The following is a 26,971-nucleotide window of genomic DNA, read 5'->3' on the forward strand; positions in this document are numbered from 1 at the left end:
GGTTTTTGGCCGTTTATTGCCTAAATTAAGGCTTATACATTTGTAAGGCAAACTTGCATTTAACTCTACGAACATCAAAAAAGTTTGGACTTTTAGGACACAAAAAAAGAAGGCTACCAAGATTTTGCCTGCATGTAAAAGATATTCATATTTTTCTAGTCGAAATGGATGGTTATCAGTATACCGTTTTAAGGAGATCTAGTTTACCAAAAGCACTTATTGCCTAAATTTGGCAAGGCTTATACATTCGTAAGGCAAACATTGCATTTAACCTAAGGACATAAAAAGAATTAGGGCTCAAAATGCTTTATATAACCCATTTAAAAAAGTTTGCATATTACATGGAGAGCTATTTAAGTTGGTTAAAATTGTAATGACGTTACTTAATAAACTTTTGTTTAATTACTACTCAAAACATTGTGCAAGGTTTACTTTTTTTTAACATTTGCTGGCTAAGTTCTAAACAGTTTCCATAGCAAAAAAAAAATTACTGCAATTTTACACAAAATGAGCTTAAAATGTGTTTAACAGCACATAAGATTTAGGTCTTTTAAAACTAGATTTTAATCTGAGAAATAAATTTTAATCTGAAAATAACATAAGTATAATCAACTCATTTAGTTTAATTTATTGATATTCAGCCACATGCCATGCCACCATTAGCCAAATGCAATAAGTTGACAAAAATGTAGGTTCTTACATTTAAATATTCTTGTAAAAGATGAAGTTAGACCTCAGTTTTGGATATAATCACTTTGAAATACAACTTTTTACGCAGTAGTTTACCTAAATTCACCAACCGTAAAAGATCAAAGCTAGCTCTGATATCGTAGTTAAAATCTTTAGAATAAAACTTTCAATCAACGTGTTTGTTAAGTAAGCAATAACAACCAATTTGGCACGTTAAAACGGGAATTTCTTTATTATTTTAAAAATGAAGTTTTGAATAACGTGATTTAAAGTAAGCAACAAGAATGAATTTAGCAAGTTTGTATAACGGGAATTACTCTAAAAATTTAAACTAAAATATAAACTAAATATTTAACAACTCTTTGATAACTCGGCTTCTAGAAGGACACAAATTTATAAATAAACCCTTAGAAAATGCGTAAACTACTGCTAAAAAAAAACTATTTTCTACAGTCTTTCTGCTATTCACATCCCAGTGTTAATGAGATCAAACAACAAAACATTGTGGAGGCGGCGCCACCCATGCGAAACGAGACTATGATCTCTATGGTTTTAGGGTTTCTGACTGAGGCGATGAAATAACAAAATAAAAACAAAAATTAAAGGCGAATGGCGTTCCACCTTTTATAAGTGAAGCTTGGATATATGTCAGTAACATTAACTGGCGATGATACAAGTACCGGCACGTATCGAAACGTCTTTATCAAGATTATGTCGATTTCCTAAACTTTTTGGCTGAGAGATTTAATGTCAAGCTACATAACAGATCCGTGCATATGTACCAAAATAGCGAAATGTTATTCAAAATACTGAAATTAAAGCTAAAATTAAACAAAACTGTTTCTGACTGAGGCAAGAAAATAACGAAATGGTAAACGAAAATGAGGGGGATTTTCGTTCCACCTTTTATTCGTGATGTTTCGATATATTTTCAGTGACGGTAACTAGTGATGGTACAAGTACGTATTAAAGCTTATCAAGATGATGTCGAGTTACTTTTCTGACATTCACTATTAAGCTACATTACAAATCGGCACGTTTGTAATGTTAAAAAACACTCAAATTAAAGGTAAAAATAAACAGAATATAACCCATTTCTAAGCTAACCTTTTTATAAAGTTTTGCAAGAACCCGTTGCCCGAAATACTTGCTGTTAGTTTGATGCTGGACACAAATAAAATCGATTGACCAACTAGTTTGCCTATTTTTGTTTTACTGTTCACAGTAAGAGATACGTTTCAATTTGAAATTTTATTTACCCCTTCGTATCTGAAACGTTTACCTAAATATGATTTGTACTAATGAAATTAAAGCCCTGCCTAAATGCTGCATTAACTAAATTAGTTCGTTTCCCAAGTTAACTTTATTCTAAATAATCTGCCTGCTGGTTTACCCCAAAAATCAATTACAAAATATTTTTTAAACACATACTTAGCATTAGGAAAACTGCTTTCACAAAACGCACAAGAACAATACACTTTATTAAAAGCCACACAGAGAGATACGAAGTACAATTTAAAGTTAGAAGAGAAAAATAGTAACGAGGTGTGAATTACGATTCAAATAAATCGAAAACGCTGTTAGAGTCCTCATCTAAACGAGGTCTTTTGGCCAGTTGCTGCATCGAACAATCACTACTTCGGCTTTTCTGCACTTTCTTGGGAGAAACAGCCTGAAAATGAAATAAAATCACAAATTATAACAGCGTTACAAGCTATAGGGAAAAGAGTTAAATATTTTGGCCGAATAATAGAAACCATTTTACTACTTTGTTCTATATGTTGGAAAATGAGAAATAATAGGCGCAGGATATTTTTTTTTGCGCAAGGATATATTTCTTAAAAAAATATTAATTATGTATTTCAACAATTTTAAAATATTCTTTTTTACTCTACATCTATCGTCTGTTTTTCTCACAAATATGTGTTGTTTATATACCAGTTACAAAAAAAAACGTTTTACCGGAGCCCATGTTAATCAAACAACTATGGGTTAAAACATTTAAGTCGCACATATTTTTACGACACAAATAATGGCACGAGACTAAAATCCTAATTGTTCAAAAAATGTTAATCAAAAAAATAAAGATAAAATAATCAGGCACCACATTTTTGCAACACACTCAAAGGACCGTACGATTGCGACTTACAGTAACTTAAAATTTAAATTAACTTATTTTTTACAAAATAAAATTAACTTTTATTTTTTACAAAATACTTAGAGAAACACTTTTTATACAGAACAATTCCAACCTTGAAGACCATCTTATCAGAATTTTTAGCTCCTTTGATGCAATTGCCTTCCTTGAAGTTTGCAAACTTCGACAAAACTTCGGGTTTTCGGGTCAGAAAAGAACCACTTGGGGTCTACAAAATAACAAGTTCATTAAGGCACAAACACTTTTTAAATCGGCTATAAATTCACCGGGAGCCTTTAAGAGGCCTCGGTAATACTGGTATGGTTATGGCCGAGTGCGTGAGTTCGAGTCTCACCGCATAATATATTTTCTAGCCTTTATTAAAAATTTAAAAATCCTTATTTTGATTCTTAAAAAGGTACGTTTCGTTGTAAATTACCGTTTGAAAATAGTTACTATAACTCACTCGCGACATTTGAAAGCTTGCAGATCTTGTAAGCAAAGGTGGTCGACCTGGAAACAAAATAAATTTATCTTTTTAAAAAGCGGCAATAGACTTAGAATAAGGAATATAGGGAACCTTTTATAGGTTATGATTTCAAACTTGATAAAATTGGTTGCTCTGTAATATCGTAAGCTTTACAAAAAGGTTTAAAACGTTAAAAAAACGAGGAATGGAAAAAGAGAAGGAATATATTCCGTATTTTGAATATTTTACGACATATGTAATAAAAGTAATATATATATTATTTCTTTAACTTTGAAGAAATTATATTTAAATACATGTGAAAGATATAAATATATATGTAAGTCAGCAGGTTAAATAAAATCTTCAGGTAAGTTGAGTTTTTCTCATTGAAAAAAAAAAAAAAGATTTTAAGAATATTAATCTTACCCTGGTATTCTCAACAAGTTTTTTTCAATTTCAACAAAAACTTTATTTATTCTGAAACGCAAAATTTGAATCTTACTTTTTGAGTCTTCGTTGATTTCTGAGAGCACCCGTTTCGGCGTTACAAAATTTCTTCCCATTTGAAACAACTGAGAACTTTCGTCAATACTGAAATAAACAAATAAAATCAGTACTAAAAAAACGCCCTTGCTACACGGCAAAGTAATACAGAGATGGGATTTTGCACTCGCCCGCTCGCCGATGTGAGTGTAAATCGCTCCGCAAATTGTAAAATTCGATAAAAAACTAAAATAAGTTTTCTTTGATTTGTAAAAAATATAAAATAAATCTGCTTTTTAGCATGATGGTTTGAGGTTGGAATAAGACGTAGTAAGAATATCAAATACCATATAGAAATAGGTAGGATTTTTCAAGGTTTGCAATAAATCTTAAGATAATGGCTAGATGTTTTAGTTAGAGGTACAATGAATATGAAAACCCATGCATAAGTAGGTTGCAATTTGTGAAAGTTTTGAGTAAATTTCAGATGATGGCCGGGGGTTGAAGTCAGACGTAAAATGAATATCAAAGCCCATATTGAATTATGTGGTATTTTGTGAACGTTTTAAATAGTAGTCTTTATACATTTCCAACATCTAAATAAGCGGCCTACTTCTGTGTAGGCTTTAAATTTGCTTTCTGATATAATTTGGAATCGTTAAAAAGCGCGACAGCAAAAGAAGCGACGCAATTTTTAATGTTAAAACCTGCGACTAAAACACACTTCTCCTCGACTCACTTGATGTCCTCCTGCTGGTTGCTTAGGAACTCCTCCCGCTCGAGTCTCATCTTCCTCCACTTGCTCTCCTCATTCTCATCCTGGAGTGCTTCCTCTCCTCCTGGATCCTCGTTCCCGTCCTCTTCATCCGAAGAGTTGTTGAACATTTCTTGCGTCATGCTCGAGTCTGCGGCGAGAAAACATTACAAGGTTAAATGTACATCGGAAGGCATAATCTAGTTTTTAAGAATTCAATAATTCTAATCTAAGTTGAGAAAGCCAAAATGTCCTAAATCCAACTTTCTAATAACCTAAATGCTCCAATTTTAATTCTGTTTTTATTTTATAAAAGCTAAAATAGATCTAATTGTCCAATTGAGACCGACACACGTGCAAATAAACGACGGGTCACCAAACTTTTTTCATCAAGGCCAGGATTACTGTCAGGGTCGCGGGAAAATTTTTAGTCCATCTTCGTTATAACTTTACGGTTTTTTTAGTCCATCTTCGTTATAACTTTACGGTTTTTTTTAGTCCATCTTCGTATAAATTTTTAGTCCATCTTCGTTATAACTTTACGTTTTTTATGCCGCTGGCCGGAATAATTGACCCGGTTGGTCGGATCTGGCCCGTGGGCCGTAGTTTGAAATAAACGAATAAAACTAAACTAATAATGAGAACTAATATTTTAGGAATACGCTGGGTGAAAGTTCCCTACCTATGTTTTTCCAATGAAATTTCCGCTTTCTATTCCTGTCGACCACATCTTCGACAAACGCTTCTTTCAGGAGCTCAATTTCCTTCTGTTCTTCGTCCAAGATTTGTTTCAAATGGACCTTGTTCACCTGAACATAAAGCGTTTTTAGTGAAACAACAAGTGGGAAAAAGTTTTTTTTTTAATTTTGGGACAAATAATACTCATCCAAAACTATTTGTTGTTGACATAAATACGGAATAAAATAATATCAATATCATACATAATCGGAACTTTCGTTCGAATAACAGAATCTGCCTGAATCCGAATTGTGAAAACAAACGATTTCTGTTTTTTTTTAATAGCAAAATATATTTATCATATTATCAAACAAACTGATTTTTGGTTTACTAAGTTATGTACTTAGTTTAATCTTTGTAATATCATACATAATATATAAAAGTTAGGGCATGATAATGTAGATTTAAAATACTAAACTATATATTTAAGGTAACGACTAAACTTGGTTTAAATTTGTTTAAACCCTTTTTCTCTGTACTCAGTGATGTTAAAAAAAACTGCTTTGTTAGACATCCAACAGACTACCAGAAAAAAAGCACAAGTTTTAATTATTTTACCTTCTAGGAAAATCAAAATACCAAACATTTTGGTAAAATACTCCTTAGACATTTTTTGCTTGGTAAGAAATCCAACAAGCCAGTTTAACACAACAAACAAACACTTTAATTAACTTACCTGTTCTTGAATAACGTCCTCGTCAGGTAAAACTTCGTCATTTTCTTCCTCTTCATAATAATCATCTATAAAAAATATGGTCGTTAAATAAATTAAGTTTAAATTCGAGCAAGTTATCCGAACTAATTTATAATCTTGAGCAACTATAGGTACTTTAAAGTATTGATGCACACCGAGCTAAACATTAAAAAAAATACTTTTTAACAAACATAAAAAAATAAATTCGTTTTTAACAAACTTTAAAAAATCATTTTGAACAATGATTAATAAAACTAAAATTCGCTTTTAACCAACAAAATACAAAACAAAAAAATCGATTTTTACCAAAAATCTGCTTTTGACTAACAATACAAAAACTAATAATAAAATTCGTTTAATCAACATTAAAAAAAATAAAAGTATTGAACAATTTAAAATAAAAACACAAAAAAATCGTTTTATACAAAATTCGAATCGGAACCTTGATTGTCGTCTTCATCTTCGCTTCCGACGTCATCCCCGGAAAGTTCGGCTTCTTCCTCGAGGAAGTTGCGCAAGATCTTCTCTTTCACTTGCTTCCTCTTCCTCACAATCGTCATTCCTGCATCTTCATCGTCGCTTTCATCATCACCACTCGAGTCCTACGTGAGAAGCATTTTAAATTAAAAAAAAATACATAGGATTGTTTTTACATAATGTTTTTCAATTTTTCGTTTTTTTTTTAAATAAGATTTTTTTACATAAAAATTTTTTTTAGCAAGATTTGTTTTTCATAAGATTTTTGATGTAAGATTTTTTTACATAAGATGCTTTTTTACATCAGATTTTTTTAACACAAAATTTTTTTACATAACATGTTTGTTACGTAAGGTGTTTTTTTACTTAAGATTTATTTTACATAAGGAAGTTTTTTACATAACAATTTTTTCGCATAAGATTTATTTTACATGGGATTTTTTACATAAGATTTTTTTTACATGAGAAATTTTTTATATTTTATATAAGATTTTTTTCACGTAGGATTTTTGTCATATAAGATGCTTTTAACATAAGAATTTTTTTATGAGATATTTTTTTTATATAAGACAGTTTTTTTATATAAGACCTTTTTTATGTGCAGTGGCTTTCGTTTTGTTTACCAGACATAGAACTCAACGGACACGATTTATTTGAGTGGAGTCGTACTGGGAATTCGACTTTAATTCTACTCAGTACATTTTTTTACCTCATTCTTTTCTTGTTCGTCGTCAGAAAAGTCATCCAACTTAGATATTTTATCAAGTTTTGTCCCTGAAAAAAAAAAGATTTTATTAACAAAATTTTCATAGCGACAATAATTTAGAAGTTTATTGTTTTCCAAAACACTTATGCATCTTAAAACAACTGAATTTGAAAGATCACCCTGAGAAATTTGGAATCCGAAGCTTTCGTTTGGTTGTGCGTCGTTTGAGTCTGACGATTCCGGCTCAACTGCTGAGTCTAAAGAAAAGCATTTAAGCAACGTTAATACTTTTAGTCTGGTTTTATTTTAAAACGTGTAAATCTTTCGCCTTTTACTAAAAAAAAAAAAATTAACTTCTGTCCATTACTATGTGATTTTTTTTAACTACTGCGTTAGATAACCTTCGACATTAAAGGTTTTGCCAGTTGAAAACAAATAAAAGCATTTTTCACGCCTCGCGCGAGATTAGACTGGATTTTAGCAGCATTTGGGCACGAGTTCGCTCGAGAACAGTATATGCAAGTTACAGTGGTATAATAGTAGCATGCAAGCCGCGAAGTTTGATTTGCTTGTTGCGAATTTTGTACCATTTTGGGTTGTACAGATTTAAATTAATTTTGGGCTCTTAATTGCAGAAAAACACGCATTTATCCCCATTGGCCCTAATTCAAACAACTGATCGTACCTTGAAACTTTCCCGAGCATAGTTCGAGAAGTTGCGACATGTTGCAGTCGTTAGCATTGTCATCTTCGGCACCAGGAGGCAGCAAAGTGAGCGACTGGAAACAAGTTGATTTTTTCAGATAGCATAATTTATTTTTTCCCACATTTTTTTAAGTTTTCAAATGAGATCTATTCATCTATTCTGATGCGATACAGATGGCAAACTGAATTGTAAAATAAGAAAATATATCCTCGCCCCTCACGAAAATAACGACAATGTCTTTAAATTGGACTAAATATTCTTTAGACTTTCCTGTCTTAATCAAAGTCCGTTATTTATAGGTTCTAATCATTCATGGAGAAATATATTTCGCCACAAAATAAGGCATCATCATCATCATCAGCCTCTTAATTCGAATATAACTTATAAATCACTTATTTTGTTTAAGACAGAAAAGTCTAAAAAATATTATACCATACAGACTGAGAATTTTATTTATTTGGGTTTGTACCAATTACTCTATTTTGGGTTTCTACCAATAAATTTATTTGTTGTTTGCATTTGCAAGTTATGTTGTATTGCACATTACGTGAAAGCGAAGTACTCCAGTAAAGAATAGTAAGATATTTGTTACTTTTTTATTGGTAATGTGTACATTTCTGCATACTTATTACTTGGTCTTTCATAAAAAAATAATTATTTAAAGGTTTAAAAAAAATATATATTTGCATTTGGAGATTTTCACTGATTTTGTTTTTACCTTTTCTGACTTCATTTCTTTAATAAAACCATCGGAATCGATAAATTGTGACTCATAGTCGCCTCTGGATTGGGAAGCCGAGGTATTCGGAGATTGAACGGCTCCAAATATTGAATCCTCGTCAAAATTCAACTAAAAAGGTGTTCAGTAAAAATTAGCTAACAAATTTTCTAAAAAAAAAAAAAAAAATTGTTCATAATTATGTCAAATGGGAGCAGCTACCAGATGCCAAAAATTAGCATAGGTGTACTACTAGACCGATACTATAGGGTGGCATCAGTGCCGGTCCGATACCAAATAAATATATAGATTTTCAGCAAAACTAAAAAAAATGTTAGGTTAACAACTGGAGGTAATTGAACTTCTTTACACCAAAGAAAATTTTGGCCTAACAATCTGTAAAAAATACTTTTGAACGTTTCACCCTTATCTATGACGTCATTTGTTATCGTATCGCGATACTTTTTTGTACGAAATATCGGTTATCGGTATCAGATTAAAAAGTTTAACATCGGACATCCCAAGTTCACACTTTTTACAAATTTGTGTGTAAAACTATCATTAAAAAATGGTATGCTAATGGAAGGACATTGGTTAGCTAATATCACCTTTGCCGGTTTTGAACAGTCGGAGATATCGGACAACTCTGGCTGATTTGGTGGGATCATGGATCCGTACATTGGGTCGTAACTCTGCTCCAAATCATCTCGACTTGCACTCAACTTCCTGCAACAAAACACCTTCTTATATCAGGGGTTTAAAAAAATAGGTGAAAATTTGGTTTTAATTCAGCAGTTTCTAAACGCAAAGCTAAGGCTAGCAGTAAAATTTGTTTAAATACCAAAAAAACTTTGTGGCAACCCAGTAAGAATATAACAACACCTCTGGGAATTTTAAACGCCGTCGCTGATAAAATACAGTGTAAGGATTTTTGTTGACTCATAAAGCATAAAAAGTAAAAATAAGTTTTTTTCTCTAAGGACATTGTGAGATCTACAACAGCAGTACAAAAGAATAAAAAATAAAAACAGATAATCGTGTAATTTTGGTTGAATAGATGAATTCATGTGTGCAAAACGTGTCTACCTAATAAAGTGGCGAGGCATTTTTAGGTTAATATTATGTATAAACTAATGAAAGATACACACACATATGCCTTTGACAACTGTGATCTAGTATAAGCCTTCTGAAGCTGCTTTTTAATAATCGATTACGGCTTACGTAGAACACCGAAAAGCCATCGCAGAATTACCACATCTGGCGATCAGTGATGCAAGCAAGGCAGACTAGAAAAATGTTTTTTTTTGTCTGGCTCACCTCTTAAGCCTGAGTAGCTCAGTTGGTAGAGCAACGGTTTCGATATTTCCGAAGGTCGTGAGTTCGAACCTCATATCAGACTAGTTGTTTTTTCTAGCCTACCTTGCTTGCATCATTGATCGTCAGATTCGCTTAGACTGCCCAAGACTTTTAGTGCAATATGTATGAACTATGCTTAAAGCTAAATAGGTAGAAATGAAATTAAAGTACACTTACTTTATAGAATCCTCGAAGAGCAGCATCGAGCCTTCTCTAGTAAGTTGCGGTAACGATGACGAATCGTTTTTAAACGTTGAGTTGGCTTTCCCGGGTGAAATGCTGTTGTCTGCAAATAAAAACACATGAGTTTTGGCCCATTTGCTTATTATTGAACAAAATACTTGTCAGAACTATTAGACAAGCGTTTTCAAACCGTATCCACACATACAGGGTCACGGGGCAGGATTATCCAGTTAAACACAAACTAAGGATTTCATTCTTTGCTCCGTATTTTTCTTATTCAAAAACTGAAACAAGTAGCACTTTTGACAAATTGTATTTCAATACTTAAACCAGGGTTGCCACACATTTTAATTAAAGAAAAATTGTAAGCATAGTATGTGTATTAAAAACAGAATCTTGCCCTCCAACAGAACACACAATGCCGACGATAAAAGTTATTGTAGGTTCATTAATTTGTATAATAAAATAAATGTCCAGAATTGGAACAAAACATTATAAATGCCATGGTCATTGGTCAACAGTCAACACAATTAAAAATATTTTTTTACGGCAGTTTTAAAACACACATAACTCAAGCTGGACATAAAATAAATTAAAAAATTAAAAAAAAAACGTCGGCAAAACATAGTTTTTTTAAAAGATTTTTTAAAAACTATATCAATTTAAAGACATTCAGAAGACTTTGTGGCAACCCTGCCCAGGTTCACTTAAAATCACTGAGGTAAAGCAAAATAAATTTAATGCCTGTCATGGCAAAATAAAAACACAATTTTGTCTTGCCAAACGTTTGTTGAACAAAAAAAAAAAAAAACGATCAAAAAACGTATGATTAGTGCCAACAAAAACAACTAAATTGTTCATAAACCACAAAGGAAAAAGTAATTCACGTATGATGAAAAAAAAGTAATTCACGTATGATGTGGGTCAGAAAATCTACTAAAATGTCCCGATTCAATTATATAAAAGATTAACTTGAAAATTCCAGTTTAACACTACATTTATTACGCGGTCCTAAAGCCTTATGTGGAAACATTTTCTTACCATTAAAGGGAAGAGAGGGTTCATTTGAATCTTCAACATCATCGATGACTGGTAACCTCTTCTCATTGGTCAGTCTCGAACTCTCCTCGTCACCTGATTGGTCGCTTTCTGACCAATCGCTGAGCTCATCTTCTTCTTCCTCGTTCTCGTCAAGTTCCTCGTTGTCAAGTTTTTGTAATTCCTGGAATGTTGCCAGAATATCACTTTAAAACTATTTTTTCTAAGATAGTAAAAAAATATTCTAAAAATTATTGTATTCGTAATGATTTTTCAAAACATTACAGAGAACAATAGAAATATGTAAATTAAAAACGAAGATCTAAAAAAACATGATTCCTTATTTTTTGCCCCTTTTTTTACTTTATATAAAAACATATAAAAAAACGGCTCTTAACGATTGGTGCTACAATGGAGATTTGAGAAACACAAGAGCAACAAAAAAATTTGCTTAAATTGGTAAAACAGGTAAATAACCAGTGTTGTAAACAAGCCATTTTAAAATGACTTAAGACCCCATCAATAAAGTCATAATTAGAGCAAGTCAATTCCAAGTCAAGACTTTCACATCAAAATGAACATTAAATTGTTACAAAACTCGTCCAATTATGAGCATTATAAAAAAACAATGACTTAAGTGCACTTAAGCAAATTACAACACTGGAAATGACAGTTGAAACTGGAAGTGCACCTCTTTCTTTTTTCTTTCCTTTAGTCTCCGTTCCTTCATTTTTGCGTTTAGTTTCTTTTTGAGTCGGTGATAATTTCCTCCGCAAGAACTGAAGAGGTGCTCTACATAGAAAAGAATATAAATTACCACCCCAAATTTTGGAAGTAGAGTTGTCCGATAATATCGGATCGGAGTTGATACCTGATGCCAGTGGTAGTATCAGTGGTAGTATCAGTGATACTAGGATAGTATCGGCGCCAATTTGATGGCAAATTAATACAGGAATTTTAGCCTTGTCTTTCAATCTATTGCAGTGATTCTACCTATAAAGGCAGTGATTCTTAACCGGGATGCCGCAACACCCTGGAGCAGTGTTTTTTAAGGTGTTTTTTGACCGAAACGGTCCCCCAAATTTCTCCAGCGGTTTCCCAAAATTTGGACTTGCAACTACAGTGGCTATTTTTTGGTATTTAAATGAAACACTTGCGGTCTCTTAAAACTACTTAGCGGTGTCACCCAAACCAAACCTTAAAAAACCCTGCCCTAGGATATATTTCAGAATCTTTAAAAATATGATTTTTCCTTAACTCTTATAGCTTTTGGTGTAAGATTTGAGTGGAATAAATCCAAATATAACTTCCTACATTGTGCAGAGTTGATGTGTGTTGCTCCAGTTCCGTTTATAGTGACATTCTAGTGAATTACCTAGGGAAAATTTTTGTAGGGGTGCCGCAATATATTTAACATTTAAGGGGTCACTGCTGTAAGGTATTATTAAAAAAGATAAATGATTTACTGTGAGGCAGTATGGCAGAATGCTGGCGACTTGGCGACTATGTCGGCCGAAGAATCAGCCAGAAAACCGAAGAAATTGGTGTAAAAAAAAATTTGAGTAAAAAAAAAAAAAATTGAAAAATTTTTTTTGAAAAGTTTTTTCCAACACCCAATTTACAAAATACCTTGTGGTTGTTTCCACACATATTTAATCACATCTATTTTTAAACAGTGTAAATATGCAATAATGTTACACACTACAATTGGCAGAAATTAATTTTGTTGTGTCGTTTTGAAAAAAGTTACTGTAGTTTGGAGCACTTTGTTTAGTGAGAAAAAGCCAGTGTAATGCATATAGGCTGTTTATTAATTTAGGAAGTACACACTTTTTACTATTGTTATGTGTTGGCAGTTTTACTTTGAATTAGCAAGTACTTCTATATTGAGTTGAATTCCCCATTCCCGTTAAATGTACTATGTGGCCTGTTGCACTGTGACAATTTCTATTAAATTTTATTATAAATATTATTATTTCGAGCATATAAATTTGAAATTAATCCTAATTTATCCAATGAATATTTTTTTCGTGCTTTTCAATCTGGTTTTGAGCTGCATGTTTTCACACAAGTTTGCCTGAAAACAGCTATCTATGTAACACTTTTAGGAGTAGGAAAAGCAAACATGTAAATACACCCCCAGGCCCAGGGTTGTACCTTTACTTATCCCTTGTGTATTTGTTAATGAACTAGTGTCACAAATACTTTTTGCGCCTACGACGCAACGTTTTATTCTTTAAATTATTTATAAGTAGCCTTGTTTATTGCTAAAACATGGTAAGGTTCATACATTCCTTAGGCAAATACTCCATTTAAGTTTAGGGGCGCGACCAAAAACCGAAGAATTTACGCCAAAAATGGTTGTCACCAGAAGGCTGGCAAGATTCTGCCAGCCTGCTGTGAGGCAACCAAGTTTTTCTACACAAAAGCAAATTTCGTTATTTTGTATCAGATGGCCATACATTTTGTCTAAAATATCAGGCATCTGCATAGAATGTCAGGCAATGGACATCTCTTGAATGGCAGTTTACAATCCAAGCTATAACATTGAATCAAATATTTTACCTTAAAACCACTGTTGCTTGTTTAATAATAGCTGGCAATGTTGGCAATAGTTTGATATTTATAAAATAAACTTTAAATTAAAAAACATTTTGCTGTAAACTAGTCACACCTTAAATTAGATTTGAGTTAAGGATTTACAATAGATTAAAACGAGTATGTTTCTTTACTTATTCTTAACTTACCAGCTCCATCTTTTGACAGTGTATCGTCCTGTCCTTCAGTGACTTGTTGACTGATTTGACTTCCAATTCCAAGCCCATCCACTGGTACCTCCGTTACACTGATCAAAAAAACAAAAAACTTTTTTATACCAACAAAAACCTTTTTATTAAAGCCAATGCAGAAGTGGGTAGCATTTTGTGAACGTTATCAAAGTCCAAACAGAAGTCAATATGGTCAAAATAACAAAACGCAACCTACTTCTGCACGAGCCTCATAGTCATTCTATATCTAATCACAACCGTCAGCCATTATTTTAATATTTATTCTAAATGTTTACAAAATGCCACCTGCTTTTGTATGGGCTTTGATATTCTTACTACGTCTTACTACACCTCCAGCCATTATCTTAACATTCATTCTAAATCTAAACGTCCACAAAACGCTACCTACATCAGTATGGGTATTAATATTCGTTTTACGTCTAATTATAACTTCCAGCTGTTATTTAAGATTTGTTCGAAAAATTTGCAAAACGCTACCAACTCTGTATGGGCTTTGATATTCTTACCCAGTTTAAAACCTCAAACGATTATGCTAGAAAAAAATTAAGTAAAATAAAAAAATATATAATTAAAATAGCAAAAACTACTGATTTAAACTGCAAAACAAGGTACTTTAAAAATTATAGTTTAATTGCAGCAAACTTACGCAAATTGCACTTTTTTCTTCTTGTTGTTTTTCTGTTTGAGGAACCGTTGCATGAACGAAGACAGACCGGTTGGTTGGCTTGGCGATGAGCTGATAGGATCGTCCAATGTTACGTAACCTAAATAACAGTAAAATTAATCAAAAATGAAGTTGTTTAGGGATAAATAATTGGCCACCTTCAAATATGTCTTTTTAATATGCTTTTTGAAGTAATTTCCAGAAATTATGCAAAGTGTACAGATATCTTAATCTACAGATTTTTGTCTTTTAATGTGCCAAAAGCATTAATTGATTTACTTACAGAAGTCACCGCAAAAATGGACCAATAAATGATTCGAGCTGTCTAGATCAATGTATAAGTAAACACAATGCTGCTAATTTTTATTTTTAAAAATCTAAATTTCACAATCTTTTTTTATATAAAATCAATAACTTTCTTAAAACTAATCAAATCAGTTGATTAAAGAGAAATTTTCATTCAAGTCAGGCAAAGCTAGAAAACAACTAGCCTGCCGTAAGGTTCAAACTGACAACCTTGGGCCAAACCAGGACCATCACTCTACCAAACTGAACAGGCTCGAGAGGAAAAAGTTAAAAACATGCCGCCATATATTAAGCCTAATTAAAAGAAAGGCCAATGTAGAAAAACAACTAGCCTACGGTGAGGTTGGAACGCCCGGCCATACCCAGACCGTCGGTCTATCAACTAAGCAACACTTAGATTAGAGGGAAACGAGTCAAGAAACAACAATAGCACCATTGCCTGCTACATCAAGTTCGTAAAACTATGCTGCATAAAGGTTCAAACTCACATAAAGCTTATTGCAGGTGTAGCTCAAAAAACAAATAGCCTGTGGTGAGGTTCGAACTTACGACCTCTTGCCATAACATTAACTGTCTGAAATCATTGTTTAAAGGTCAAGTATAATATAAGTACCTGATGAAGAAGGAGAGAGTTCCAAAGTCTTCTTTGGTACATTAAGCTCCGGCAACTTGACACCACTTGCAGCAAGCAGTCTCTGCTTCTTGGTGAGTTGTTTGGCGGGGTCGGCAACGCTTGGGGTCTGAATTTCAGCCGATTCCACAGTTTGGGAATCTGCAGGTTGCTGGGTATCGCCGGGGACTTGACTTGGGCTTGTAGTAGCGACCTCCTCTTGTGTTGTTGGCATTTTTGGTTCCGGGGAAACCTTCTGCAAAACACACAACAATTTAAGGTTGGTTCACACATCTTTATTAACAGGACTGAGGAGCCACAGTAAAATAGCATTGATTCTGGCTTAAGCTCCCAGGCCACTAAAGATATATCCAACGGCTCTGGCTCTGTAGTGGTAATTATTTGAACCATTGGATTTCCAGCTCCCAGGCCACTAAAGATACATCAAATGGCTCCTGCTCTGTAGGGGTAATTATAAGTTGCTACAGCACAGGCTAAATTAAGCTACCTTTGCCACACTCGACTGTTTAGTAGTTTGAATTTGAACCATTTAAAATTAATTCAAGCTAAACAAAAAAAAATTCCTAGCAGGCTCCACAAAATCATAAAAATTGCTCCAGCTCTGGTTTCACAAATAAAATAAAAAAGGGGCTGCCTTTTGACAAAATGTTTTGCTCAGGAGTTCTGGGCAGAGTATGGAATGATTTATCTTTCAATAGTAGACCATGTCTTAAAAGATATAAAAATGTTGACTTTGTCAACTTAAATGCAACTTAAAAAACTTGTGCTTAGCAAGTTAGTATAAAAAAACTTATTACACAAAAGGTTGAGTTCCAAACTAGAGATACTGGTTGACAGATAATATCGGCAAAATATTTCACTATTATCAACCTATATAAAAGTATCAGTTAATAAGGGCCGAAATTTTACTATGTAAGTTTTTTTCTTAAAAAACAAACACTTTTTTTCCTTTTATGACTCAAATTTGACCTAATTGCTTTCTGTATATTGGAAGACGGATTTACAATAGTGTTTGGTTTCCTGTGCAGCATCATGCAAAGTTAATAGGCAAAATAAGGTTTAGAAAACATGCGACAAACTGAATGTCATTTAAAGTATTTTTTCAATTGATTTAACTATATACTTCTATATGATTAGCTTTTAAAAATTGATTCGGTATCGTCTAAACACGTAAGAGTAATATCAGTTGTTTTCTGATTAAAACATTAAACAATTAAAAGTTTTAAAACATAGGTTGGGCTTCTTTTTTTACACAGAAAGCAAAATCCAAATCTCGGCTCAGAGGTTGATTTTCAATAGTTTACCTTGCTAGGGGAAGAAAATTGAGGTCTCTTCAAAAAATCTGACAGTTTCTTGGTTTCCGGCACAAAGTAGGGAAGGTTTAACGACGATTCTGAAAAAATCAACAAGTTAAAAGCGAGTGTCACAAAAACTAGTCTTTTAATAAAAGTAACTTAAGAATTTTGTTGGTTGCAAATTTGAACAAAAGTCTCCCAGATTTGGAGAGAGAAATAATACAAGGATTATTTGTTATTCAGGCAAAATATAGTATAAATCGATGTAAAATACAGTCATTATGACAATGGTCCAAATGCAAAATTAACAGAATGTTTTAAGTTTGTTATGCCAAAATTGGCATACAAAGTAAAAATCCTAGATCCTGACAATCACGGATATAATTTACACAGCCTGTTCAGTGAGTCACCTCGTATCAACCGCTGTGTTTCACTTCTTAGCTCCAAATCGTTTTGAATTGGATTCGGTTTAGATTTCCGCTTGATGGCGTTGATTTCATCTTCGTCATATTCATTATCTGATGCATCATCCTGAACAAAAAAATGTCCAACTTAGATTATCTTTCAGAAAATTTGCCTGAAAATCATGAAACCAGTCAGGTTACAAAAGAGAGACATGGATTGTTGGATTGCTGAATATTCATCATATTTAGTTACATAAATTGGACAATTTCATATCGTAGTTGAAAAATGCAAGATGTTAAAAGCCTGTCCATCAAATGTAGAACTTCGCCAGTTCAGTAATTTGCTGCAGTTAATGGTCTACTTTGGACTTTATTGTTCGTCACAATGGTGCAAGTGTTGTAGTAGGCTACAACTTGTTTAAGTCTTAAGCTTTAAAACCAGTTGTAGGTGAAAAACTTGATCCACGAAAACCACGTATGATATCAAAAGACTTTTGTCGTAATTACATTTTGGCTTGATTTTGATTTTTGAAAGTCCACTGGTCCGCAAAACTTGTTTTGAAATTTTACCGGTCCGTAAGCTAAAAAGGTTGAGAACCACTGATCTACAGTATCATATCATTTAAGTGAAAGATACTTACATTGACGCTTCTGTTCATCACAGGTGCATTCGGATTGCGGAATATTCTAATTGGAGGAGAATCATCATCGCTACTGGAATCTAAATGTTGCAGGGAAATATAAAACAAGCTTTGCAACAAAGATTAATAACATTCAGCAAAGTAATTATTTAAAGTAGACTGGTTTAGTTCAGAGCTTCCCAACCTGGGGGTTGAATTCTGCGGGTGGACGCTCAACTAGTTTAAGGGGTTGCATAACTCACATTGTGAACAAGTCATTTTTAAAAGAACTTAAGTCCTTGTCAGAAAAATTTAACATTAAACTATAAAAATTGGTAGTTTAGTCTATTTATGATACCTCTTTAAAAAAAAAAAAAATTGCAAGCAAAATGTTTTCCTAACAAAACTTAAGATTTAAGTGAATTTTTTTAATAAAAAATTTCAATTAATTTTTAGTCGTGGAAAATTTTAATAAATAAAATGCGGTTACAGATTAAAAAAATTGGGAATTCCTGGTTTAGTTGATATTTGGCAATATTGACTTAACGCTGTTTTGTTGATTTGCTGCTTTATTAAAAGCATGGCACTTAAAATAAAAGTCAAAAGATTAAGTTTTTAAGTAATCACAATAGAAAAATTGCTTTTAATTATTTAGTTCAAATAGACTTTGGTTATAAGAACACTGAAGCAATACAAAAAACAACACAGATATACAAATAAAGATTTGGATTGAATAAACTTAAATTAAAATTTTTTTTAATATTTCTTAATTTTGTCTTTAAAGTAACAGACAGTAGTACTTGAATAAAGGTAAATTTTTTTACAGATGAAAACAGAGTGAGTTTGTGTAGGTTAGCAAATTTTTATTGAAAATTGTTACAGATGGTAAGTATTTGAAACAGTTATTTCATTGAAAAATCAAAAACTTACCACTGTCAGAATCGGACGATGAACCACCTTCATCACTGTTATCTGGAATTAAAAATAAAATAGGTTTAAAACTAAATCACATGAGCCACAGACAACTCGTTATTTTTAGAAGGTAAACTGTTTAAAAAAACTATGTTAGTATGTGTTTTACTAGCAACTGACAAATATTTTACTTTTGAGAGTGTTATCAACTGCAAAACAAATACAAACTAGAGATCGACCGATATCACTTTTTTGGCCAATACCGATACCCGATTTTTTACATATTGTCAACCAATATCAATACCCGATTTTTTAGATATTTGTCAACCGATAGCGATACCGATTTTTTTTATATACCTAGGAAATGTTCAAAACTAAAAAAGGAAAATGTTCAAAACTCAAAACTTTTTTTATCAAAAAATGGGTAAATTGTTTGTTGTACAGGAAAAATTATATCATATTTCGTACTAAAATATCGTACAATGTATCGGCCTACATTTACCGATACCGATATATCGGTAGAAGCCAAATATCAGCCGATATTATCGGTAATACAAACTTAGTAGTTATACCTGATTCTTCATCAGCATTTACACCCACAGCCGAGTCTTTTGATGCATTCTGAAGAGAAACAAAAGTAGACAGTAAAAAAACTTACAATAATGTTACTAATTAATTTCATTTCTCAATAGCATTTTCACTTATAAACAGAACTACAAGGGATTTTTGAGGCATTTCACTCCAAATGGAAGATGGAAAACAATTCTTACTTATTAAAGTCAGTACAACAAAAAGGATAATAGCCAAGAAATGAAACATATGTACACACATATATGTGTGCTTACAACTGAGATCTAGCCCTTCTGAAGCTGCTTTTTGACCAACGATAACGGCTTACGTATTATTAGTACACCGAAAAGCCATTGCAGACTCACCGAATCTGTCGATCAATGATGCAAGCAGAGCAGACTAGAAAAACAACTAGCCTGCAGTGAGGTTCGAACTCACGACCTCCGGTCAAGCCGGGACCGTCGCTCTACCAACTGAGCTATGCAGGCTCAGAAGGGAACGAGTCGAGAAACAACCATACGCCAATGCTTGCTCAATCTGTTAGTACAAGCAACTTCATAATGAAGGGGATCGCCAGTATCATATCATAATACAATGAAACATATGTACACACATATATGTGTGCTTACAACTGAGATCTAGCCCTTCTGAAGCTGCTTTTTGACCAACGATAACGGCTTACGTATTATTAGTACACCGAAAAGCCATTGCAGACTCACCGAATCTGTCGATCAATGATGCAAGCAGAGCAGACTAGAAAAACAACTAGCCTGCAGTGAGGTTCGAACTCACGACCTCCGGTCAAGCCGGGACCGTCGCTCTACCAACTGAGCTATGCAGGCTCAGAAGGGAACGAGTCGAGAAACAACCATACGCCAATGCTTGCTCAATCTGTTAGTACAAGCAACTTCATAATGAAGGGGATCGCCAGTATCATATCATAATACAATGAAACATATGTACACACATATATGTGTGCTTACAACTGAGATCTAGCCCTTCTGAAGCTGCTTTTTGACCAACGATAACGGCTTACGTATTATTAGTACACCGAAAAGCCATTGCAGACTCACCGAATCTGTCGATCAATGATGCAAGCAGAGCAGACTAGAAAAACAACTAGCCTGCAGTGAGGTTCGAACTCACGACCTCCGGTCAAGCCGGGACCGTCGCTCTACCAACTGAGCTATGCAGGCTCAGAAGGGAACGAGTCGAGAAACAACCATACGCCAATGCTTGCTCAATCTGTTAGTACAAGCAACTTCATAATGAAGGGGATCGCCAGTATCATATCATAATACAATGATAGGGCTAGATCTCAGTTGTAAGCACACATATATGTGTGTACATATGTTTCATTGTATTATGATATGATACTGGCGATCCCCTTCATTATGAAGTTGCTTGTACTAACAGATTGAGCAAGCATTGGCGTATGGTTGTTTCTCGACTCGTTCCCTTCTGAGCCTGCATAGCTCAGTTGGTAGAGCGACGGTCCCGGCTTGACCGGAGGTCGTGAGTTCGAACCTCACTGCAGGCTAGTTGTTTTTCTAGTCTGCTCTGCTTGCATCATTGATCGACAGATTCGGTGAGTCTGCAATGGCTTTTCGGTGTACTAATAGCCAAGAAAGTAATGTTTAATTTGTAAAAATAATAAAAACTAGACGGGGGTGCGGTTGTTGTATATTTTGTCAGGGGGTATATTTTCAGGGCTTAGTGTTTATTTTCAATTTTTACTTTATTTTATTTTTTTTATTTTATTTTTTTTATTTTTTTTTGTTAATATTTTGTATTGTGTACTTTATATTATATATTTTGTTTTTTTATTTTCCTTAACTTGTTTCTGCAAGCAAAAACAGATATGGGCCGAAAACTTCCCCACTTAACTTATGCCTTTGATGCGAATGATCGAAACATATATTTGATAAATAGAATTTACGTAGATAATGCGTATGGTCATTTTATTAAATTTTGACCAGCTTACGTGTTTGAAAAGCAAATATTATTATTCTCTTAAAGACTAAAAATGGTTTAACGCCTATGGTTTGCTATACTTTTGCAAACTTTTACTCGGTAATTTTTTACCATGGCTTGGGCCGAGCAATCACTGTTAAAACAGGCTTTAAATCTGTAGTTTTAAACAATATGAAAAACACTATTATGTTCTCAATACGCAAACTATTAAATCGAAAGTTTTGCTAGATGTTTAGGCCTGAGTATGCTGGTTGGAGCAAGATGCACGACAGGTGCTAACAGAGAGGCGTAGACTGCCTTAAGATTTCGCATTCAAACTTGCGGCGGTAAATACACCCTATTGACACTTAATTATTAGGCGAAGATTATCGCGAAGTAATTGGTCGCCCGAAAAAAAGCTAACGCCGCATTGAAAGCAAGCATTATAAATGAGTCGCCGATATTCTGCTTTGAACATCTCTACTCGCAATGCTTCCCTCCGTTAATTGTACGGTGGGTGAAACTTTATTCACGGCCTTATCTCTTTGTGTGTTACCGCGACAATACGATGAAATACGATTTGGAGAATATTGGAAAAATCGTATTTGGAGAATATTTGCTATTTGCACCTGTATAGTATGTTACTCCAATCCAATATATCAACACACAATTTTAAGTTGTGTAGGCCTGGTGTTGATATGTTGGATTAGAGTTGCCACCAGATTTCGCATTTAAATTTGCGGCGGTAAAATAAGTTGTTTCTTAACAGCATTAAGTAATTTTACTAAAGAGAAGCCTCGTTTTAAAATGCAAGTCGCACGAGCCCAGTTTAGGACGTGCCACTTCGCACAATGAAAGTCTCACGCGCGGGACAATAAAGCGCAGCAGGCGGTCAATCGCTTCGTCACTTCACAAGCTGGACAAAGCAAGCGAATATGAACGAATTCTGTATGAAAGTTTTTCTGCTGCTAGATGACAGTCGTTAGCTACAAAGTGCTAAAACGCAATATTTCAGGTTTTTACCCCCCAAGCAAAGGCCCCTGGGGGTGCAGCCTCATAAACTTTTACAAAGCACCTACATACCATTCTACGCCATGTCTGAAAATTTGAAGGTTCTACAATGTCTACTTTTTCTATAAAGCTTCGGACAAAAATCGGTCTGAAACATACCATAGGAAACCAAAAAAGACTAGACGGGGGTGCGGTTGTTGTATATTTTGTCAGGGGGTATATTTTCAGGGCTTAGTGTTTATTTTCAATTTTAACTTTATTTTATTTTTTTCATTTTATTTATTTATTTTTTTTAATATTTTGTATTGCGTACTTCATATTATATATTTTGTTTTTTTATTTTCCTTAACTTGTTTCTGCAAGCAAAAACAGATATGGGCCGAAAACTTCCCCACTTAACTTATGCCTTTGATGCGAAAGGGGTTCCAATATGGCGTAGATTTTGGGGAATGATCGAAACATATATTTGATAAATATAATTTACGTAGATAATGCGTATGGCCATTTTATTACATTTTGACCAACTTACGTGTTTGAAAATCAAATATTATTATTCTCTTAAAGACTAAAAATGGTTTAACGCCTATGGTTTGCTATACTTTTGCAAACTTTTACTCGGTAATTTTTTACCATGGCTTGGGCCGAGCAATCACTGTTAAAACAGGCTTTAAATCTGTAGTTATAAACAATATGAAAAACACTATTATGTTCTCAATACGCAAACAATTAAATCGAAAGTTTTGCTAGATGTTTAGGCCTGATGTTGGTAGCATGCTGGTTGGAGCAAGATGCACGACAGGTGCTAACAGAGAGGCGTAGACTGCCTTAAGATTTCGCATTTAAACTTGCGGCGGTAAATACACCCTATTGACACTTAATTATTAGGCGAAGATTATCGCGAAGTAATTGGTCGCCCGAAAAAAAAACTAACGCCGCATTGGAAGCAAGCATTATAAATGAGTCGCCGATATTCTGCTTTGAACATCTCTACTCGCAATGCTTCCCTCCGTTAATTGTACGGTGGGTGAAACTTTATTCACGGCCTTACCTCTTTGTGTATTACCGCGACAATACGATGAAATACGATTTGGAGAATATTGGAAAATCGTATTTGGAGAATATTTGCTATTTGCACCTGTATAGTATGTTACTCTAATCCAACATATCAACACACAATTTTAAGTTGTGTAGGCCTGGTGTTGATATGTTGGATTAGGGTTGCCACCAGATTTCGCATTTAAATTTGTGGCGGTAAAATAAGTTGTTTCTTAAGAGGATTAAGTAATTTTACTAAAGAGAAGCCTTGTTTTAAAATGCAAGTCGCACGAGCCTAGTTTAGGACGTGCCACTTCGCACAATGAAAGTCTCACGCGCGGGACAATAAAGCGCAGCAGGCGGTCAATCGCTTCGTCACTTCACAAGCTGGACAAAGCAAGCGAATATGAACGAATTCTGTATGAAAGTTTTTCTGCTGCTAGATGGCAGTCGTTAGCTACAAAGTGCTAAAACGCAATATTTCAGGTTTTTACCCCCCAAGCAAAGGCCCCTGGGGGTGCAGCCTCATAAACTTTTACAAAGCACCTACATACCATTCTACGCCATGTCTGAAAATTTGAAGGTTCTACGATGTCTACTTTTTCTATAAAGCTTCGGACAAAAATTGGTCTGAAACATACCATAGGAAACCAAAAAAGAATAGCGGCAAAAACAAGATATGTCCCGAAAATAAATTTTCGACCCATATAAATAGCGGCAAAAACAAGATATGTCCCGAAAATAAATTTTCGGCCCATATAATAAAAAACAATCAATATTTGTTGCAAGACAGTTTTTCTCAACCTTTTTTTGTGGCAAATCAAAAATACTAAGTGGAAAATATAACGGTGAAGCATATATAACTTACCTCATCAGATTTCTGTGGTAAACTGGAAGTTTCGTCGTCAGAATCTTCATCTGAGTCCAACACTGGCCTGGACAGCTTGCTTTTCTTTATGGTTTTACCTTGGGTTCCTTCCAGTGATAAATTTTCCTCGTCCTTAATGCAAATACAACAAAACGTTTGCCGCTAATTTTGGGTCTTGGGATAAAATAGAAGGTTTTTATTAAGACAGATTTGATCAGATTTTTTTGTTCTGTTTTTTTTTTCAAAAGTGTTAAACTTCTTTTAATTAACTTGGCTTAAAAAGAGAGTTGTCACAAAATAGTGCAAAAAAACTCATTCAAATTTATACCTTTTAAAGAAGATTTGTAGGTTTTTAAAGATCTAAACATGGATCGTCTGTTTTTTTTTGTTTTTTTTTGTTAATATAATTTGAAAATACAATTAAAAAACATTTTGTAAATGTTGTTGTGAAACAAATAACTGAAAATACAAAACATAAATTTAAAGCCGTTTTAAAAATATGGGGTTTTAAAACCTTTCAAGGTGTAAATCAATTTAAAAACTTTAAAAAAACATAAAAGACTTTGTGGCAAAAATTAATCAGTTGATTGATAAATTACATTCAAAAAAGCCATATTAAAGGTTTTCTGGCTACAAATTAATCATTTTAATATATTTTTAAACCCAGCGTTCACTTACGTACGTATACTTGTTACAAATCACATGCTACAAATTAGGACTTACATCAGCGCTTGATTCATCGTCCGATGTAAGACAACTTTCTTTCTTTTTTCGGTGAATCCTGGTGGTTGTTATTTCTTCATCACTAGAATCATCAGACATCCCTGAAAAAGATGTAAAAGTTTGCTTAAGTTTTTAACTGATTAAAGTAACCTTTGCGGAATTTTAAGTTTTCAACCCTAAAACAAAAATTATGAGCATATACAGGCTTACAATGAAACATATGTACACACATATCAGTGTTAACAACTGAGATCTAGCCCTTCTGAAGCTGCTTTTGACCAACGATTACGGCTTACATATCAATAGTACACTGAAAACCATTGCAGATTCACCGAATCTGTCGATCATTGATGCAAGCAGGGCAGACTAGAAAAACAACTAGCCTGCAGTGAGGTTCGAACTCACGACCTCCGGTCAAGCCAACCAACTGAGCTATGCAACTAAGTTGCTTGTACTAACAAAGTGAGCAAGCATTGGCGTATGGTTGTTTCTCGACTCGTTCCCTTCTGAGCGAGCATAGCTCAGTTGGTAGAGCGACGGTCCCTGCTTGACCGGAGGCCGTGAGTTCGAATCTCTCACTGCAGGCTAGTTGTTTTTCTAGTCTGCCCTGCTTGCATCAATGATCGACAGATTCGGTGAATCTGCAATGGCTTGCAATGGCAGTGTACATATACAGGCTTGATATTAAATTAAAAGTTGCAATCACTGGTAGGGTGAGTTTCTCCCGTTTGAAATAGCACAACGGAATTAAACTTGCTAAAACATAATGGCAAGCCGTCTGCAAATTTCATTCCTACCTTAGAATGTTTTTTCAATAATTTCTAAACGGTGGGTTAACAAACTTTTAGTATGACTGACCTCAGTTGTATACCTGACTATTTAGTATATGTACGTTTACCTGACTATTTAGTATATGTGGTTTTTCGAAGTGTTTCTATAGTTGCGCTAATGTGCATTGTAAGCGCTTTGCGGAATAATTGGCATTTAGTCTTTGGCGTTGAGCATAGTTTGCCCAGTAGGTTGAAAACAACCACCAATTTTTCCTTAAGGACACTAACAAGTTGAAAAGTGGGTTTAATCAGCACTCACCCGAAGCAAAAGCAAGCAACTGCAAAATCTAAATCCCGATTTTAGTTTTTACAACATTTTTTGAGGAAAATAGGTTCAATAATTAAGGCAGCTAAAGTTTATATCAGTAGTAAGACTATCAAAGCAATACAGAAGCAGCTATCATTTGAACGTTAAGAATAACTTCTTTTTAAATATTTGCAAAATTTTCTTTTTCATGTAACTATTCAACATCTTTATTAAAAAATAATTAAAAATACTGAAACCTGAATCAGTATTGGAGACCTCTCCTTTGACATTGGAAATTACTTCTTTCTCAACAGGTGCATCGCCATCTAAATGAAAAAAAAAATAATACAACAAATATAGAGCAGTTAAAAACATCAACAAAAACAAAGTGTTAAGCTTACTTTCGATGGCCGTACAATCTTTTTCACTTGACTCCATATCTGTGATTTGAGTCATAATCATTCAAAGTTTGACTGTTTTAGCACAGGATACTGAATTAGTTTACCGCAATATTTTACCAATGCTACAGTATCTGTCAAAAGTGCTCTAAATCAATAATCATCACTTAAACTTGAAACTATCTTTGGCACACTTTTCTAGGGATATCCAATACACTTTTTTTAAATCGGAATCAGCCACTATCAAAAGCATGGCAAGGGCACAAGTTTAGTTACTTCCCGTTGCTAACCTAGTATAATTTTGTTAAATTAAAAAATGCAAAAAATGTTCGCGCTTCGTGCGAGTCGGATTTGCCTTGCCATTTAGGTCTATTTACGTTTTTGAGAGGTCTTCTCAGACCAAAGGCGACGTGTGCAATGCGCATGGTAGCTATATCAAAATGGAAATTATTTATTCGTAGAATGAAACTATTTAAAATTAAAGTTCATTCAACTTAATCAATAGTTTTTTTTTCGCTCATGCATTCCATCTTTTATGGTAAAGGATTTTTTTACGGCCCGTCGAT

The 26,971-nt window shown here is 33.8% G+C and overlaps 1 protein-coding gene and 4 non-coding genes across 5 annotated transcripts; 1 reads left to right on the forward strand and 4 right to left on the reverse strand.

Annotated features, from left to right (window-relative positions):
* Window positions 1-2,186: 2,186 nt before the first annotated feature.
* Window positions 2,187-26,541, reverse strand: LOC146141619 (uncharacterized). The gene is made up of 27 exons (XM_083390209.1): window positions 26,409-26,541; window positions 26,265-26,333; window positions 24,931-25,031; window positions 24,208-24,339; window positions 19,343-19,391; window positions 18,789-18,830; window positions 17,876-17,959; window positions 17,245-17,352; window positions 16,844-16,932; window positions 15,522-15,774; window positions 14,585-14,702; window positions 13,897-13,994; window positions 11,841-11,941; window positions 11,153-11,333; window positions 10,106-10,214; window positions 9,181-9,298; window positions 8,573-8,704; window positions 7,834-7,927; window positions 7,311-7,405; window positions 6,408-6,567; window positions 5,948-6,012; window positions 5,216-5,342; window positions 4,519-4,684; window positions 3,799-3,887; window positions 3,294-3,340; window positions 2,943-3,056; window positions 2,187-2,362 (listed from the first exon to the last, which is right to left on the reverse strand). Exons 1-27 carry the CDS (start codon window positions 26,467-26,469, stop codon window positions 2,243-2,245), a joined length of 2,922 nt encoding a protein of 973 aa, XP_083246335.1. The 5' UTR covers window positions 26,470-26,541; the 3' UTR covers window positions 2,187-2,242.
* Trnaa-ggc (transfer RNA alanine (anticodon GGC)) lies at window positions 19,754-19,828 on the reverse strand. Its single transcript has one exon. It is a non-coding gene; the product is annotated as a tRNA-Ala (tRNA).
* Trnaa-ggc (transfer RNA alanine (anticodon GGC)) lies at window positions 20,108-20,182 on the reverse strand. Its single transcript has one exon. It is a non-coding gene; the product is annotated as a tRNA-Ala (tRNA).
* Trnaa-ggc (transfer RNA alanine (anticodon GGC)) lies at window positions 20,462-20,536 on the reverse strand. Its single transcript has one exon. It is a non-coding gene; the product is annotated as a tRNA-Ala (tRNA).
* Trnaa-ggc (transfer RNA alanine (anticodon GGC)) lies at window positions 20,806-20,880 on the forward strand. The gene has a single exon. It is a non-coding gene; the product is annotated as a tRNA-Ala (tRNA).
* Window positions 26,542-26,971: the final 430 nt, after the last annotated feature.

Source organism: Ascidiella aspersa, chromosome 5 (assembly GCF_963924565.1).
Source record: "Ascidiella aspersa chromosome 5, kaAscAspe10.2, whole genome shotgun sequence".
Taxonomy (NCBI): domain Eukaryota; kingdom Metazoa; phylum Chordata; class Ascidiacea; order Phlebobranchia; family Ascidiidae; genus Ascidiella; species Ascidiella aspersa.